We start from the raw sequence: 18,287 nt of genomic DNA, 5'->3' as shown, positions 1-18,287 counted from the left end.
AAGCCTCAAGTTTCCTCTCCTATAAAACCAGGTTATATTCCACGACTTTCAAAATACCTTCCAGGTCTAAACCATGTCACCTAATATTACATCTCTATTACATATAGAAACAATGTGCCAGGAACTAGGAGATAAAAAGACAGGATGAGATTCTCCACCCTCAAAAAATTTAAAGCCTATCATACCCTTCTAGTCAAATCATATATTGTTCCCTTTTGCTGCTAAGTTGTTTCAGTCACATCTGATTCTTTGTGGCCCCATTTGAGGTTTTCTTGACAAGACACTGGAGTGGTTTGCCATTTCCTTCTCCAGCTCATTTTACAAATGAGAAACTGAAGCAAACAAGGTTTACCGACATGCCCAGGGTCACACAGCTAGTAAGCGTCTGAGGGTGGATTTGAGATCAGGAAGATAAATTCTTGACTCCAGGCCTGGTACTCTATCCACTATGCCACCTTCCCTGCCCCTCAGACCTACTATCCAGCTAAATTGGGTGGAGATTGTCTCACAGTCTTTCTGTCTCTGATGCTGTTCGTGCCTCTCTCTGTCTCTCCCTTCAGGCCAAATCAGCCCTGGGGGAGGGACTTAGCCCTGGGCTTTGACATTTTTATCAATGACTTGGACAAACAGACAGGTGACAAGTTCATCAAATCTGTGGATAACAGTCAGATGCAAAAGGAACTAGGCAGGCTAGAGAGCATTACTTAGTAAGATGAAATTCAAAAGAGAGAAATGAAAAGTCTTAACTTAGGTTTAAAAAAAAGCAACCTCACATATGAGATGACAAAGGCATGGTTTGATTGCAGTTCTAAAAAAAAAAAAAAAGGTCTAGGGGTTTTAGTGAACTGCAATCTCAACATGATTCAGCAGTGTGATGTGGCAGCCCAAAGTTCTAATATTATCTTAGGCTACATTAAAAAGGCAGCTTCCAGAAATACAGAAGAGATAGTCTCATTGAATTCTGCCCTACACAGTCCTCATCTGTGGTATTACGTTCAGTTCTGGGTGACATGGTTTAAGAAGGATTTGGATAAGATAGAGAATACCAGAGGAGGTCAATTAAGATGGTGAGTGGCCTTCAGTCCATGTCATATGAAAATTGGTTGAAAGAGTTGGGCATATTTCCTCAGAGAGAAGTCAGGGGAGACAAATGCTGCCATCAAGTTTTGATGGACTGTTGTGCAGGAGGGATGAGGTTTGTTATTCCTGGACTTAGAAAAAGAACCTGGGAGAATGAATTAAAATTGCAAAGAGGTAAATTCCAGCTTGATATCAGGAATTAGGGCTGTCTAAAAGTGGAATGAACCATCTCAGAGGTGGAACATTTCCCCCTATCCCTCCCCATTAGAGGTCTTCAAGTAGAGCAATTTCTATGGTAGATGGGCTGGATTCCCATCCTTTCCAACTCAATTCTAGGATTACTTGAATATCAACCCATTCTTTAAAACTCAACTCAAATACCACTTCCTATATAATCCCCTCATTAGTAATAACCTACCCTCTTTGTTAATTAAGACTGTTTCAAAATAACCTATCCCCACACAGTACTTTGTTTTCTAACTCTCAAATGCACTTATATGGGATGCAGTCCTCTGTGTTTTATCTGCCTTAACAGAATGCAAACTCCTTAATAGCAGAGGTTAAATTTTATTTAAAAACTATCTTTCTTGCAGTGTCTAGCACACTGTTCTGCACGCAGTAGGTCTGATGCATTTACTATCATACAATTGAGATCACAGAACTCTACAGAATTGCCAAGACAACCAAATCATTGGCTGATTCACAATGAAGGTCTGTGGCCAAGTAAGGGAGAAGGATTTCCTGGCTGGCTTAGTAAGCTTCAGGCAAAAATACTTATCCACTTCAGGAGTTCCAGTAACTATTCCAGTAAAAACCTTGAAAAATAGGAGTCAATAACTGCTTCCAAATTGGTTAGATGCCAATTACAGAAACTCATTCAATGTCCTCCCCCACCCCCAACATTTTACATAACCCATTTTATAGCAAGGATTACCCTTTAAGTTAGGGAAGATGCGTTTTTTCTTCTTAAGAACAAAGAGCCATTTGTAAATCCACTGGGAGGGACAACACCCAAAATTAGTGTCTCTCCATGGTCATCTGCATAACTTGGGAGAATATTTAGATAAACATAACTTTGAAACTGGATTTTGCCTGCATCAAGGTATTAAAGTTAACAGGAGCCTTAATCATCAAAACCTGACTTTAGGTATCATCTCAAGAAAACAACAACTTCTATTTTTGAATGCTGCATTAGACAGAATTGCACTGTCCTAGAAATTTATGTTACAAGAGATTGTCTTTTCTACATTGAAAACTTTGTGACTTTACAATAAGGCAAATTCATTCAAACATTTATCACCTAATATGCACAAAGCATATGATTCTAATATCATCCCCTCTTTGTGTAGTTATAATTTTTTTCAAATTAATGAACATAAAAGTACAAATAAAAAAAATTGCTTTACACAATTACAGTTTCTATAAGTCACTGCAGAACATGTACTTAAAAATAAGAGCAAAATCTCTTTATCATCCGTTGCTTATATAACTTTAGTGGGTTTATAAGACATAAATGACCTTTAATCATATTGAAGTAGTTTAGTACTTGTTTTCTTCTTAATTAAATTTCAAAATGCCATCTAATAGTCTTAAAAGATGATTCATACTTAGGGTACAAGGATGTCTTAATTTGCAATGACAATTTATTTTGTGTCATCTTTTATATCTTATTGAACCAGTCTTTACTTTAAGGATCAATTCTTCATGATTTCCAACCAGAAAAAAAGATTAATCAGGTTCGGAAATTCTTAACATGGTTACAGATAAAATGCCAGGTCAAAAATAGGACAATTTCATCAACCAAACCTACAATGCAAATTTCATTTCACTACATAAAATGTGCAAAAAAAGAAATTGGACATGCTACTGAACCTCAAGGTTTTTCACTTTGGATTGTGTTTTTTTTCCATAAATAGTATTTTTCCAACGGCTAAATATGTCACAACACTCCTTATTTCAAATGAGAGTAAGGTATGAACAATAATTCCAAATATAATTAGTAACATTTCTGGTAACTAGCAAACATTAATTTCTCTATAAATGACCTCTTTGGATCTAATGATCCAAATACAATAACCAGACTTCTTAATATACTTCAAATCAATCAACAAACAATAAGCATTTATTATGCACCAACTATATTACAGACCTTGGGATACAAAGACAGAAAGGAAACAGTGCCTTTTCTTGAATGAATTTACCATCTACTAAAGGAGATAGCACATACATATGGAAATACATAATTAAAGATAAAAATTAAAAGTTCAGGAATGGAGGGCACAAGCACTTAGAGGGAAGGGATGTAGGGAGAATCATCAGGTAGTTCTTGTAGTGTGAGAATGACTTTGGCAGCTGCAGGGAGGATGAATGGGACTTGGAGAGAGATGGGGGCCAGAGACCAACTTGGAAACCATTACAATCCAGGTGATAAGGGCATGAACCATAGTGGCTGCTGTGTGAACACTGAAAAGGGATCAAGAGAGAAATTATGGAGAAAAGAATTGCAAGATTTGGCAACTAACTGGATATGTAGGGTGAGAGAAAATGAGGAAATGAGGATAATCCAAGGTTACAAACCCAAGACTAGAAGAATGACAGTGCTTTCAATAGAAATGGGGATGTTAAGAAGAGGTATGGATTTGAGGGGGAAAGATCATATTTTAGACTTGGTGATACTGCGATGTCATAGGACATCCAGTTTGAAAGGTTCAATGGGTAGTTTACTATCAATGTGTCACTAAACCTAATGTGAGAGAATAGAGATAGATTATATATTTCTAGGAGTCATATGCATAAGGAAAAAGAGCATATTACATCATTTCATTTAAAACTTGTTTTTTTTAATTCTCCTGCAATCCAACCTTCATTTTTTACACTACTCTATAAATGATCTTTCACCAACTGAAGCAACATGATTTAAAAAAAAAAAACACTTAGGTAACATTCAGTCTTTCTTTCCTTTTTTTTTTTAAAGGCACTCACTATTATTAGAAGGAAAGAGGTCCTTATAAAGGGCTTAAAGTCTCCCCTCTACCTGAATATTCCCTATTGACAAAAATTGCTTAAATATACTGAGAATTCTATACAGCCACCTTTCCAAGCAAAATATTCTCATAGCTCCTAACAGCCCCACACGTACAAGAGTCTTGGTTTTAAGTTCATCTAAATGTCAGTCACCACGAGGAAATGTTATCAGTCATCGAGAGAAAAAATATTAAAGTAACAGCAACCTCAAAACTTCATTGCATGGAAATATGCCCTAGAAGTTCAACCAGGGGAGAAAACAATAAGCTACTAAGTAAAAAAAGAAAAAAAAGACATAGGAGGAGAAGTGTTCCCCCATGAATCTGAAATAACTAGAGAATGGAGACTGGATTTTTAGAGATTGTAGAGTTTATCCATCACTATCAAATGAGCAACTGAAAGAGAAAAGTCAGAAACTCTAAAATTTGGAAACCCTTCCTTATCCACCCAATGCTCCCCCCCACAAAGAGGACGACCAGAATGATTGGGTGCCTCCTATAGATCATGCCATATACATACTTCTGTAACTCCCAGATCTTATCATCCAAAGCAAGCAGGGCTAAGAAATGGCCCTGTACATCTCTAGCTTAGTTCATAGATCATTTCTACTGGGAAATCCAGGGACAGTGTTTTGCATCTTCTTCCTGAAGACAGATCTTCATCTTTTCAAATGCAACAATTAGAAAGTATCTTTCTCTAGAAACAAGGTACAGTCAGTGTCCACAGCTGTAAAACCCAGTAAGCTGAAAGACTGTTTATAATAAACCAGTCACAGCGGCTATTTCTGTTTGAATAAGGCTCTGCATACTAAACAGATCTTACTTCAACTAAATTTCCACTTACTAAAAATGATGATAATATTCTGTCCTATAAAAGGGTAAGGGTATGTCAGAAAATCTTAAAAGTATAATCAATCCTCAAATATTTGAAGTGTCAAAAGAACTAAATTATTTCCATGAGACGTATTTAAGTTTTACCACAATTTACCTATTAAATTTAAAATGAACTACGCATTGACAGTATTATTTAAATTGTGAAGAACACAGATCTGACGAGATCCTCAGTACATTCCACTATTAACTTAGTACTTGCACTTGGGTAAGTAACTAACAATCTGTGCCTCAGTTTCTTTACCTCTAAATAACCTTTAAGATACACAGATCCAAAACAAACCGTATGAGGGAAGGCTACGCTCAGACCTAGGAATACTTACATTCAAGTCCTGGTATGATCCATCTCCACTGTGTGAATCCTGGCAAGTCATTTAATGTGCCAGTAATCCAGGCAACTCCCTAAACCATCAATCAATCATATAGAAGAACCCAATCTAAATTAGTGGAGGACTTTCCCTCATGGCAGATCCAGGTTCCCCGTATAGGTCCAGTTCAAAAAAATAGTAAAACTTTCTGTTATGATTATTCATTTAGTTGACTAAACGATGAAAACATTGTGATAAAATGAACATTGTAGAAAAGTAAATCTGATCAAATTTTATCATATACTGATCTCATTAAAGGATATACCTCAAATTAGATTTTCCAGTTTGGTTTTAGTTTGCAGTTAAAACTCAAGCCCTCATCTTACTCCTACTCTGAGCACAGACTTTTGAAGAAGGACTTTGAAACAGATTAGTGCCAATGTCTTTGTAGAGTTTCTGTCAAACTAAGCAGGGAGACAGAATGGAGAAACGAGATAGGCAGAGCCCAAAAATACAAATATATTATTGTGTATTAATAGTGGACCACTAGGCAAAGTAACTTGACTTATTACAATCATGTTACATATGGTTACATAGCAGACACTAAGCACAGGGAAAAACTCAAAACTATTTGGAGATAGTATTGAATTCTTAGTCTAGTAACTATTAACACATCAATAACTTATTTTATAAGATTTGTCAAATGTATGATGCTTTAGATGAAAGAAAATCAAACTCTCCTGAACATTCTCCTTATTGATGATTCAAACTGAAGAAAAACACAATGACCAATGAAAAATAATTCACAATATTGCTTACCACGCAAAATTAAACTTTAGTTGTCAACCAGTATAGAAAATACTGTTCTATATACATTAGGTACACAATATCTAAAGGATTGACAAATTTACTTTGTCAGATATTTATGAATGGAAATTGGTGATTTATATTTATAAACAGCAAATGGCAGAGTACCATATCTCAGTTGCATTTGAGAGTTCTGATTTTTTTTAAGTGAACTGCAATACAAAAATAAAGTTACTTTTGTTAATATACTGAAAAATCTAGATTGCTCACCTCCCTACACACACACACACACTCACACCCCCCTCACCCTTAAACAGATAACAGCTAGAGAAAAAGTTCATATAAAATACCTATAGAACTGTAACATTCAACCCCCTAACAAAACAAGGCTAGCAGGCACACATGTCCCCAGTAAGACAGGAAAACTGTGCCACATGATCACAGCCTAAGAGAAGAGCACATTTAGTTGCAGTAATTCTCTCTTCCAGTCAGTAACAGTGGAGGTAGAGGAAATGATACAGGAAAGCAACAGTCAGGGTGTTCTCTCTGTGCTCTTTAAAAGGACACCAGTTTAGTCATTTCCATCCAAACACAAAGATGATATGAAGCTCAAGTTGAGAAGTCTCCATTCATCAAAAAATTTCAGTTCATTTACTAAAATGAAAAATGGTGCCAAATTTAAACTAGCATAAACAAGGCTGGACTGTGTAATTATGTTGATCTCAATAAATTTCCATATTTTACTTAAAATTTGTATCATTTCCATAAAGACCTTTATTACAAATTGGGTTACCAATGGCAATCTTATATGATAAACTAAAATAATATGACAAGTTTCTATAATTCATTGGAATCTATAGATCAAAACAATTATCATCCTCCAAGTTTTCTACCAGGACTTTTTACTTTATTAATTACTTAGCAATGCTGCATGCATCTGATGGCAGCAAACAACAGCCAAGCTAAGAACATCAATAAACTTCTAATAGAATTCTTACATGTTTATAATCATAATTTTTCAGGTCCTTGAGCCTCTGAACCTAAGATTGTTTGTTTGTTTGTTTTTTTCATGACTGATCTAAGACCACATAAATGATAATTCCAGATAAACTGGGCAATCATCTTCAAACCTAAATTTGTTACTTGAGAACTGAGACAAGGCCTGATATAAGAAGAAAAATATGAATATATTTAATATATTTCCTTCTGAATTTTTACTAAAGTTATCACCTTGACAACATTTCTTAGAACAGAGATTCTTACCATGGATTGCACAGATGTTCTAAGAGATCCATGGATGTGTATGTCTGTTAGGATCCATGAGCCTGGATGGGAAAAAAATCTTTATTTTCACTTTGGTCTCCTTTGTAATATTATGGGTTATTTTTTATCTTAGGTAGTTAAAAAAATTAATCTGAAGAAAGGATCCAGAGGCTTCACAAGATTGCCAGAAGGGTCCATGACACAAAACATTGCAGAATCTCTATTCTAGAATTAAGGCAAACAGGTCATTGCTAAAAAATTTTTCCTGGCAAAAAAACCCCCAAAACATCCTAATAATAACAGTAAAAGTGCATGAAGCTGATTGACCTACTACCATGCTCATTTAAAAGAGTAAATCATTTAGTAAAAGAATACTACTGCTACATTTAGTATCAGCTGAAAATTAAAAGAAAATTAGTCAAAATGACCTAAGAAACTATGATGGAAAGAATTCAATGTAGTCACACCTGCTCCTGAGCCACATGGAGCTCTAAGAAAATTCCCTCTCTCAAGATCTTGTAATAACAGCCATACAGTGACTAGGAAGAACTAGGCAACTCTAAGGGGAAAATAGGAATCAGATAAGAAAATAAAGCTTTTTTAACCTTTTAATTATCACCACATACGCCCACACTTTGTTTCTGCATCTGACTCCCAGATTTCATAAGCAGGCCATGTTAGCTGGAAGTCACCAGCATTAGGACAAGAAGTAAAAAGGGGGATGGATGGAGTCAAGGGGTGAAGGAAAAGTTCATGTAGTTTCACAGACTTCATAAGTAAGAAGATACGGACTAAAACGAATTTCATTGGTACTATAAAGTCCTACGGGAGTAAATTTTCTCTACCAATTAAGGTCGGCATCTTCTGTAACTTATACTTTCATCTTCTTTTATGTTTTAGAGATATGCCTCCAATACTGAGTGACTTGCCCAGGGACACACAGCCAGTATGTGTCAGAGACAGGTCTTAGACATACATCTTCTTGGCTCCAAAACCAGATCCCTATTCACTGTGCCTTGCTGCCTCTCTATGACTTCATAAGCACACACATAAAAAGATGACAATGTTCCTGGAAACCTAAATTCCAAACATTTTGAGCTTTGGGAACCTGAGCTGTGAAAAGTCACCTCTGTAGGGGCCTTAATAAATCCACTCATGGGCAGATCCTTCTTTCTCACAGATTTAAAATTAAATGCTGTGCATAGATATAAAGTTATTGCTGATTTTTAAGCACTATTGAGACTTTATTTGGAGCTGTTTCACAGTTATACTTCATGAAAGTACAGAACTCAAGGATGACATGGAGAATAGGAAGTTGTCTCTAATAAATATTAAATCAGAAACTAAAAAAAAAAACCAGTTTAAATCCAACATCAATCATTTGAGCAGTCAAGCTATAAATCACTGTTAATATTCAAAGTATTTCTGTATAGTTAACTTAAATCCTTCAAGCTTCATTATAAACCTATTCATTTTCCTAATGTAATCTTCAATTCTTTTTATGCATCCCAATAAAGCTTCCCTATCTATCTATCTCTCTATCCACATATACCTTGGTACATCATCTTTGCAACCAAGAATAGTTTCATTTTTAGAAGCTACATGCCAGACATTAAAAGCTATTTACTTGGAAATTTTTCAAATTAATTCTGCACTTAAGAGGAAAAAACAAGAATGATTATTTGGTTATTTACTGAAGCAATATGAAGTTGATAGTCATGAAATCATTGGGAGGTGAACCATGCCTCCAATTCTACTCATTAATCACCATTAGCCTTGAAATGTATTATACTTGGTATTAGAAGGGAGGACTACTAGATGTCTATATTATGGCCAGTCCTTTTCAAGCAGTTAAGGATTGATCCCATTATCATGTATTGAGAATATGGCAAGAAATAAGCTATTGATAATCATGACCTGTTGTAACCTATTTATAGTAGGTTACATGAGTACCTTTTTGACAAAGAGATAATCCCTATTCTTTGGTTGTATCTTCAAACTTTTAACATATCTAAACTATCATTTACCAAAAAGCAGGTACAAATTCTTCAAATCATTTTAAAATTAAAAGTCATTAAACCTTAAAAAGTAAAACTACTGATTTCTTACGTATTCTGCTTGCATCAGTATAGGTAATCTTATGCACTAAATAAAGCACCTACCTCGCAGGACTGTTGTGAAGATCAAATGAGGTAATATATATGAAGCACTTTACAAACCTTTAAGTGATAAATAAATGTTACCCATTATTCACTGAGAGGAATCTCCATACCGCCCAAAAAGGGTTTTTGTTCAGAAATATCTTTACACTTCAGGAGAAAGTACAATTTTGGTCTCAGTCTTTGTCTTCCTTTGCTTACAGTCAACACAAATGCAATTATACATTATCCATGAATAACCAAAAATGAAAAGGCATTTTTCACTTTCTCTATTTTTGTAAATATCTTCTAAGATGAATCATTGTAAAAATATGTGGTCTGTTAATATTTGACTTAGAATACTATAATAATTAAAGACCATATTAATAATGAAAGACTAAACTATTATTTTTTGTTGGTACGCAAACTGGGTAAAATAAAACAGAATATAGTATATTTTCTTTATAATTTTCTTTGTATGGAATTCTTCACTTGTTTGATGATATTCTCATAAATTAAAGCTAACATAAAATTTCAAAAGTGAGAGATTATCGAGATAATAGTTCAAAGAGACACTGCCAGAAAAGTTATCTAAGTTGTCCTAATGTTTAAGATTCCAACTGAAAACACCCTGTACAGATAAACTAAGTTATTTAAAGGGGAAAATGAAACCGGTATAAAATTAAAATACAAATTAAAAACTAAATAAGTACAATTTTTAAAACTTACTTTGCACAGTAATTGCCTATATTGTTCTACCGTTTCATGAACATCAAATTGATTTAAAAAAATAGTTTTTAACTATTAACACATTTGATAAATGTTTATATGTGAATATAGCCATTTACTTATTATATATGTAGACTAACCCAAGATGTGAACTTTACGTAAATTGTACATGTCAATGAAATGCTATGTCTATTCTGTAAGGAAATTAAATACATAGAGGCAAATAATAAGTGAACACAGTTTAGACACTAAACAGAAAGACAAACTCCTATAACATTAATCTTTTTGTTCTGAGTTCCTCACAAATGTATTTTATTTCCACACCATTAATTCCATTTTTTAATATTTCTTGTAGGAAAGAGGGGTAGGGAAAAAAACATAAATTATTAGGCAAAATAAACTTTACCCTATCATTCCTCAAAAAAAAAAAAAGACTAGCTTACAAAATGCTAAGTATCTGCAAATATTTAATTAGACCCTCTTCCACCAATGTCATAGCAAATATGTACTTGACAATGGTGGGCATCACATACAGTATTATTATGGAATATAACTTCAGTTTTTGTGTTTTGAGTCAGGGTTCTCATACGCATAATTTCTTTTAGGTTGAGTTTAATTTCTCTTATATTCCAGTCCTATCAGTCAATAACAAGCTGAATGGCTAATGTGTCTATATGGTTTTCCTGACAGGGAAGGAGTAATTGGTAAAGTTCACAAAATAATGATTTTTTTTTTTCATTTTGCACCAGAATTTAGGCCTTAAATGAAGTTGCAATAAATTCTACATCCTGAGGAATCCTCCCACTGCCCCAAGTCTGATGCTCTAATTTGGGGGGAAATTCATTCCATTTTCTGCCTATGGCTGAAGCTGCAAGATACATTTGGTCCACCATTGCGCAGCAACTAAAATGTAATGTGTTTTTTCATGCTGAATTGGTTTTATGGGGTGAACTGGCTTTGAAAGTGAGGAATAAACCTTTAAAATGGAAAGGAGGAAAAGATAAGGGCATATTTTCCTTTATAGCTTTGCAAAAACACATAACAATATTACTATCTTCCAAGAATTCACCACAAACCTCCCCCCTAAATAATCTGACTTTTCATAGCCTTCTAATAATTTATACATCAGACTTTCTGAAATTAATTTTAGGGAAATGTGAAAAAAATCCCTCCAAATGGTTTTTTTCAAGGAAAGATAAGAAATTTAACAAACTAAAAAACTCTCAACTACCTAGGACATCATTTATTATACAACCTAAGCAACATATGAAAGATAGGTCTTGTGTTATAAAATACTTCAAGAAATCATATGCATGGGAGGACATTTTGTTTCTAAGTACTGGTAAACTACTATATTTTTTTAATGTACAAGTTCAATTCTATCAAAATAGATTTCCACAGCTCTGGGAATCTTGTCATCCATTAATTCATCAGCTATGTCTCTGAAGTAACCTATGCCAGACTTAATCATAAACATGTTTTTTTGTGCGGAAAATAAAAGATTTTCTGGGTAATTTGACGTATCTAAAACATTTCATTTAATTATTTTTGCTGTTTAACACTAAATGAAAACTAACGCTATGGCGCTACAAGTTGACTCCCAATGATGGTTTAAAAATTGAATGCATTTAACAAGCTACAATAATTGTACTAAATGAAGTAACATATAAACATCAGAATATGGTCTTGGATTCTTCCATTAAAAGAGCCACAACTTAAAAACGAAAATTTACCCAAAATTGTCCTCTCAGAATTCTCAAGTTAAATGTATCATTTTATTATTACAACTTCAGATCTGAGAAACTAGTCTAAAAGGTTCTATGTTTCTTTTTGTATCTGATTCATTTACCTGTGCTTTTATACTTTCAAAATAAAATCATATTAAAGGATCTAAATTACTGAACATTCTATAAATCTATTGGAAATTTTCTGTGTAAGTCGTAGGTTCCAGTATGGCTTAATATAAACAAGTTAAAACCTATAATAACATTATCATATTCTTTCATAAATACTCTTCAAGTTTATATCTGATATTAAGATTAAAAAGGACAATATCACCTTTCTTACTATCACATCCCTACTACAAACTATCCGAACATTTCAAAAAAGAAATAGGGATTCCTCATCATCTTTATCTCCCACAAAGTTTTGAAATTTCCTGAGTTACTCTGTAAACCAGCACACACACTCCAACTTTCTCATCACAGCAGCATTTGTATAAACATTAGGACCATAAAGAGATCTTACGAGATTATCTAGTACTACTCTCTCATTTTACAGATGTAGAAACTGAGGCCCATGGGGTTAAGTGATTTGCCCAAACTAGTTCCTGGATTCCAGATCTGGAGGGGAAGAGATGTTATGAGTTATTGAGTAGCAATATGTATAGTCACATCAGGCCAACCTTTATCACTACAATTGCGTAAAATCTGAAACTTCTTACCCTCTAACATTATATCCTATATCAACTGTTTATAAAGAAATTAAGTAAGTCTTAATAAAGCAGTAAGGTGCAGTGGCTAGACATAGCCTTGGAGACTTGTTCCACCTCTGATCCCTATAGGAGAGACCCTAGACAAGTCACTGTATCTCAGTGAGTGAGGTAACTTAATTCTAAAGACTAAACTGCAAAGGAATTAGTGGCCTGCATTGGTAAGAAGGCTCCTCAGCAGGACCTCCCTACACAGTTTAAATCACAAGTCAAACAAAAAAAAAATAAGAGTAAGGAAGAGTAAATTAAGTAAAAATTAGGAGTAAAGCAACACAGTGAAAAGTACCAAAATGCTGAATATCTATTTTTGTGTTTTGTGATCACATAAGTCCTTTGCGATCCTCCTCAATAAATTCCTAATGCAGAAGCAAAATCATGGTTCCATTATTGTTTCCTTTTTCTTCTGAGAATTTCTAACCACATAAACATAATTAGGACTAATTCAAACCTCTTTGTAAATTCAATCCACTGTAGGAAAAAAACACATATTAATTAAATCCTACCCTTTACTACGTTGAGAAGACTGGTTACAGTTTCATACTTAAATTATACAAACTTACTTAAGAAGTTCTGACCCTAAATCCTATGAATTTGTTACTGTACTTCCTGATGGAAAAGAAAACATAACTGCATAAGCATTTATCAGTTATCTACTATCAGTAGTATGAATGCTGCAAACTCCAGTTAGAAAATATGCTTCTCAGCAAATTAAAAAACATTTCTTTTATCTCATACTCAAGTTTAGAACAACTTGTTTTTTAGAAGTTTTCTCTTCATACTAGGTATGAAGTACCTCAATCTAGGATCAGAACGAGCACACATTGCCTCTACTGAAACAAGATATTTTTCTTTGCTAAAGCACCAATGAAGTCTGGTAACATCTGTACTCTCCAACAGAACTTCGGATTCCCAACCTAAGAAAGTTGTTAAACTTAGTAAATTGATACCCCAAGAAAAATCCAAATTAAACAATCACAAATTACAGAATGGGAAAACTGAATGTTTAGGCTTAATCCATCAATTAAAAAAATTCACTACAAAGACAGCTAGGTACATACTTTAAAATACAAACTGCCACATTATCTGTTTTTCCCCAGTTCCAAACAATGGTCAGCTAAAAATGAGTGCAATAAAAATTAACATTCTGCAGGAGTCACTGTCAATAGTTCAAAAGTGACCCACCCACCTGAATTTAGTACAGAAAGCAAATTCCTACATGAAGGCCAGAATTCCTGATGCCAATTGAAATGAATGGGAGAAGAAATGTATTTAAATCAAATAGCACCATCTAGCAGGCCCCCCATAACTTTGCTTACAAGGGTAGTTATTACTTAGGACTATGGAACTAAGCTACTTCCAACAGCAGAACTAACTAGAATCAATGTTTATTTTCATGTATTAAAAGTTTACTAAATGCATATTTGTATAGAGTAACAGGAGAACACTTGAAAGAGGAGAGGAAAATAAAAAAAAAAAAGAATGAAAAAGTAAGAAAATTTCACAAGTACTTCAGAGTATAGATAAGATGCCTCTAAAAAGCATTTCTTTCCAGCAGTCCATTACTGATAACCCAATACCATTCAAGTTGTTTCCTAGTTCATATATTCCATAAGACAAAGGAAATAATCCCAAAGAACTGATTGAGTCCCTGGTACAAGTGAGTATACAAGTGAGTATAAAATCTAGATACTGTATCATCATCACGGAGGCAAATGTTTTCATGAACAAAAACAAACTTGCAAAGAAGTATTTTTTCATCACGTATTGAAACCAACTGATTAACTCCTCACATAGGTCGTTTGCAACTCGAACCTCAGGAACTGCTTTCTGTGAATTACGCCCTCGCACCTTTGTGGGCTTACTCCACAGACACTACTCAAAAAATATCTCCACCGAAAACCGTCGCATCTCTCCAGGCAGCAGGCACTCGATGTTTCTGTCACACGAAGGCCTTCTGCTAAGAACTCCCGTAAGAAATCGTGGATGTGGCTGCCAGCGAAGGACTGAGCTTTCCTATCCTTGTGGCAAAGGAAACTTTGAGGAGCAGGCTGCGCAAGGGAGGGAGCTTTCCACTCTACTTGTACAGCCACGGTTCTTAGGCATTAACTTGGGCTTCACAGCCCAAGTACATTTCCTTAGCTGTTCCCAAAGCATTTCATCTCCGGCCTGAGTGCCCACCAAGGGTGGCATTCGCTAGGATAGCCCCACCAATGGGGTGATGGGGCGCTTACCCAGCATCTCCCTTTCTATCTCTGTGCCACCCAGCCCAGAGGACACCAGGGTCTGTTCCTCTCCTCTTGTATTCATTTTCAGGAACGTTCCAACCATCCCTCCAAGTCCACACGAATAGCGGGCAGGAAGCGTGCACCGCACGGGTCGTGGGGCCCTCTTTTCAGACAGTCACCCCTGGAGCGAACACCTGTATCACCCCTCAGCCCTGACCCGAGGCGAGGGCTTTCACCCTCACAAACACAACCCGTTCCACTGCCACAGATGAGCATCCACCCCTCCAACAACTTGCCTCGCACGCTCCCAGGGTGCCAGCCCCCCTCTGCACCCCACTGCTGCAGACGCTGTACCCATCAGTCACCGTTGCCACCCAGCTCTGCCAAGCTCTCCAAACCCACCCACCTTCCCCAACCCCAGCTTCCTCCAGCCAACAGCCACCCCCCCGGCCCCCCCACAACCCGAGGCTCCCTTGACATTTGGGAGACGTAAAGTCTCCATAAAAAAGTTCTCGGCCACCGGCGGCAGAATGGGGTTGGCGACGTGAGGGCAGAAGCGCTGCCAACCTCCGCAAGGAGGGTCCTCCTCCCCGAGCACGATGCCCCCGCCCGACCCCTCCCCAAGTTCGCTCGGGCTCCCAAACCAAACTTGGAATCCCCCGCCCCACCTCGTAGCGTCCCCAGGACGTGGGCAGAGAAAGAGCACGCTCCTCCCCTCCCCCGAGAGCCTGCCCGAACCTCTCCATCTCCCACGACGTGACCCCGCCAGGCTCTACCTGCCCCCCGCACCCCGCTCCCCAGCACGCCTCCCCCCGCAGCCAGCCCGGCCCGGCCCCGCAGCCCCGCTTCCCCAGGACCCGCAGCCCCAGCACGCGCCCCCCAGGCCGGGCCGCGCAGCCCAGCCACCCACAACGCTCGCACCCCCCGGCGCCCGCCCCCCCCGACCCGCCCCTCACCTCCGCCCCCCCCTTGGGCAGCCCTCCGCCCTCCGCTCCCCCACCCGGGCTGTTGGGGCAGCGTCCGCAGCCCCGAGCCCCGCCGCAAAGTTACTTTGGGAGCAGACCCACCCGCGGCTCGTTCCCCTCCACCACCCAAACAAGTTTCCATCCCCGCCGCCGCCCCCCGGCCCCACGGGCGCTCCCTCCTCGCCCCGGCGCCTCCCCCGGCCCCCTCCCCCTCCCAGCCCCCCCCGGGAGGTGCGCGGCCGGAGGGGGAGGGGAGCGGAGGCCCGAGCAGACGACACTCACTTCTCCCGGGCCTGGCTGTCGGACGGGACGGCGCTGCTGTTACTCTTGCCTTTGCCGTACATGCTTGTGCCGAGAGCAGCTCCCACTGTCACGCACCTGTCAACCCATCACAGCCTCCCCGGGAACAGCCCCGTCCCCATGGCGACCCACGCAGCCACCCCCGCCATTGGCCGCCGCGGGCCCGGGCCCCGCCCCCTTCGCCTAGGCGACGGCCGAGACGGACAGCTCCCGCCCCCACCCTCCCGACGTTCCGTGGCGCGCGGTGGCGGCAACGGCGAAGCCGCCGTCTCCTCCCTCCTTCCCTCCTCCTTCTCTTTCTCCTCCTTCCCTCCTCCCTCTCTCCTTCCCCCTCCCCCTCCGAACCCCGGCGCAAGGGGGGAATTAGAAACTGCTCTAGAAGGATTTTAAACAACTGGCTGTTCCCTCCACCGCCGCCCCTCCCCCCGCGCCGCCCGCGCGAGGCTCCTCACTGGAGAGAAGGCGCCGGGAGGAGGGGAAAGTGCGGCCTGGAGTCTCGCAGGCAGGAGCCGGCGGAGCCGGAGCGGACGCGGCCCCCAGACTCTGGGGCGCCCGACAGACACGCGGCCCCAGCCCACCCCCGGGGCTGCCCGCTGCGCCCCAGGAACACGGGCGGGGGGGGGCGAGGAAGCGGGGGCTGAACGCCTGCCCCCACACCCGGGAGGCCGCCCGCTCCGGGGAGCCGACCCCCCGGGGGCTCCCCCGGCCTGGCTCCCGAGGCCTGGGCTGCCCTGGGGCCTGATTCGTCCCCGCCAGCGCCTCTCCCCAGCCTGGGCGCCGACTCGTGGCCCACCCCGGGCCTGAGCCTCGTCCCAGGCCCTAGAAGGCCTCCCAGGGCCCTGCCCGGCGCCTCCATCCTCCCCAGGGGGCCGTGAGGGGGGCACCCCGGGCGTGGGCGAAGCCAGCAGAGACCCCGCGGTGACCTCTGGGGCCAGGCCCGGGGTCCGTGGAAAACTGGGCTCAAAAAGAGCTCCCCAACCCCCACCCAAAATAAGGGGGAATTGTCCTTTCTGGAACCACCCCGATCATGCTCTTTCTGCATATGTGGGAAAAGTTTCAAACACACGCAAAACAAGCCGATTCCCGACGGATCTGAAATCCCAGGCTGGGTGCGAACGTGCAGAAGGAGCTGCAGAGCAGGGGCTGCTGTTGGGCGGGGGAGGAGAGGAGGGAGCCGGGGCGGAGGCCGGGGTGCCACACCACGGGGGGCACCTGGCTGCCCTGAGGCCCAGCGCTGGGCACCTAGCGTGGGCACACAAACATGGGCAGAGCTGGGATGGTGGAGGGGACTGGCATGAGGAGAGGAGGGAGCTGGGGCGGAGGCCAGGGTGCCACACCACGGGGGGTCACCTGGCTGCCCTGAGGCCCAGCGCTGGGCGCCTAGCGTGGGCACAGAAACATGGGCAGAGATGGGATGGTGGAGAGGACTGGCAGGAAGAGAGGAGGGAGCTGGGGCGGAGGCCGGGGTGCCACACCACGGGGGGTCACCTGGCTGCCCTGAGGCCCAGCGCTGGGCGCCTAGCGTGGGCACAGAAACATGGGCAGAGATGGGATGGTGGAGAGGACTGGCAGGAAGAGAGGAGGGAGCTGGGGCGGAGGCCGGGGTGCCACACCACGGGGGGTCACCTGGCTGCCCTGAGGCCCAGCGCTGGGCGCCTAGCGTGGGCACAGAAACATGGGCAGAGATGGGATGGTGGAGAGGACTGGCAGGAAGAGAGGAGGGAGCTGGGGCGGAGGCCGGGGTGCCACACCACGGGGGGTCACCTGGCTGCCCTGAGGCCCAGCGCTGGGCGCCTAGCGTGGGCGCAGGAACATGGGCAGAGATGGGATGGTGGAGAGGACTGGCAGGAAGAGAGGAGGAGAGGAGGGAGCTGGGGCGGAGGCCGGGGTGCCACACCACGGGGGGTCACCTGGCTGCCCTGAGGCCCAGCGCTGGGCGCCTAGCGTGGGCGCAGGAACGCCTGGGCAGAGCTGGGATGGTGGAGGGGACTGGCAGGAAGAAAGGAGGGAGGCAGGAAGAGAGGAGGGAGCTGGGGCGGAGGCCGGGGTGCCACACCACGGGGGGCA

The 18,287-nt window shown here is 41.1% G+C and overlaps 1 protein-coding gene across 5 annotated transcripts in view; it reads right to left on the bottom strand.

Annotated features, from left to right (window-relative positions):
• The window catches only part of SSBP2 (single stranded DNA binding protein 2), a 402,471-nt gene extending 386,050 nt beyond the window's left edge, over positions 1-16,421 (bottom strand). Inside the window, exons 1-2 of one of the 5 annotated variants that reach the window (XM_072606242.1) lie at positions 16,203-16,307; positions 7,373-7,434 (exon numbers count right to left, since the gene is read on the bottom strand). In XM_072606242.1, the coding sequence (XP_072462343.1) occupies positions 7,373-7,404 (32 nt within the window). In that variant the 5' untranslated portion in view covers positions 7,405-7,434; positions 16,203-16,307. Of the gene's footprint in view, positions 1-7,372; positions 7,435-16,202 lie in introns of all 5 variants that reach the window. The other 4 variants (XM_072606240.1, XM_072606243.1, XM_072606244.1 and 1 more) reach the window with 4 other exon arrangements.
• Positions 16,422-18,287: the final 1,866 nt, after the last annotated feature.

This window comes from Notamacropus eugenii, chromosome 4 (assembly GCF_028372415.1).
Source record: "Notamacropus eugenii isolate mMacEug1 chromosome 4, mMacEug1.pri_v2, whole genome shotgun sequence".
Classification (NCBI taxonomy): Eukaryota; Metazoa; Chordata; class Mammalia; order Diprotodontia; family Macropodidae; genus Notamacropus; species Notamacropus eugenii.
Note: the sequence above shows the minus strand (reverse complement) of the source record. Positions and strands in the feature narration are given on the sequence as shown.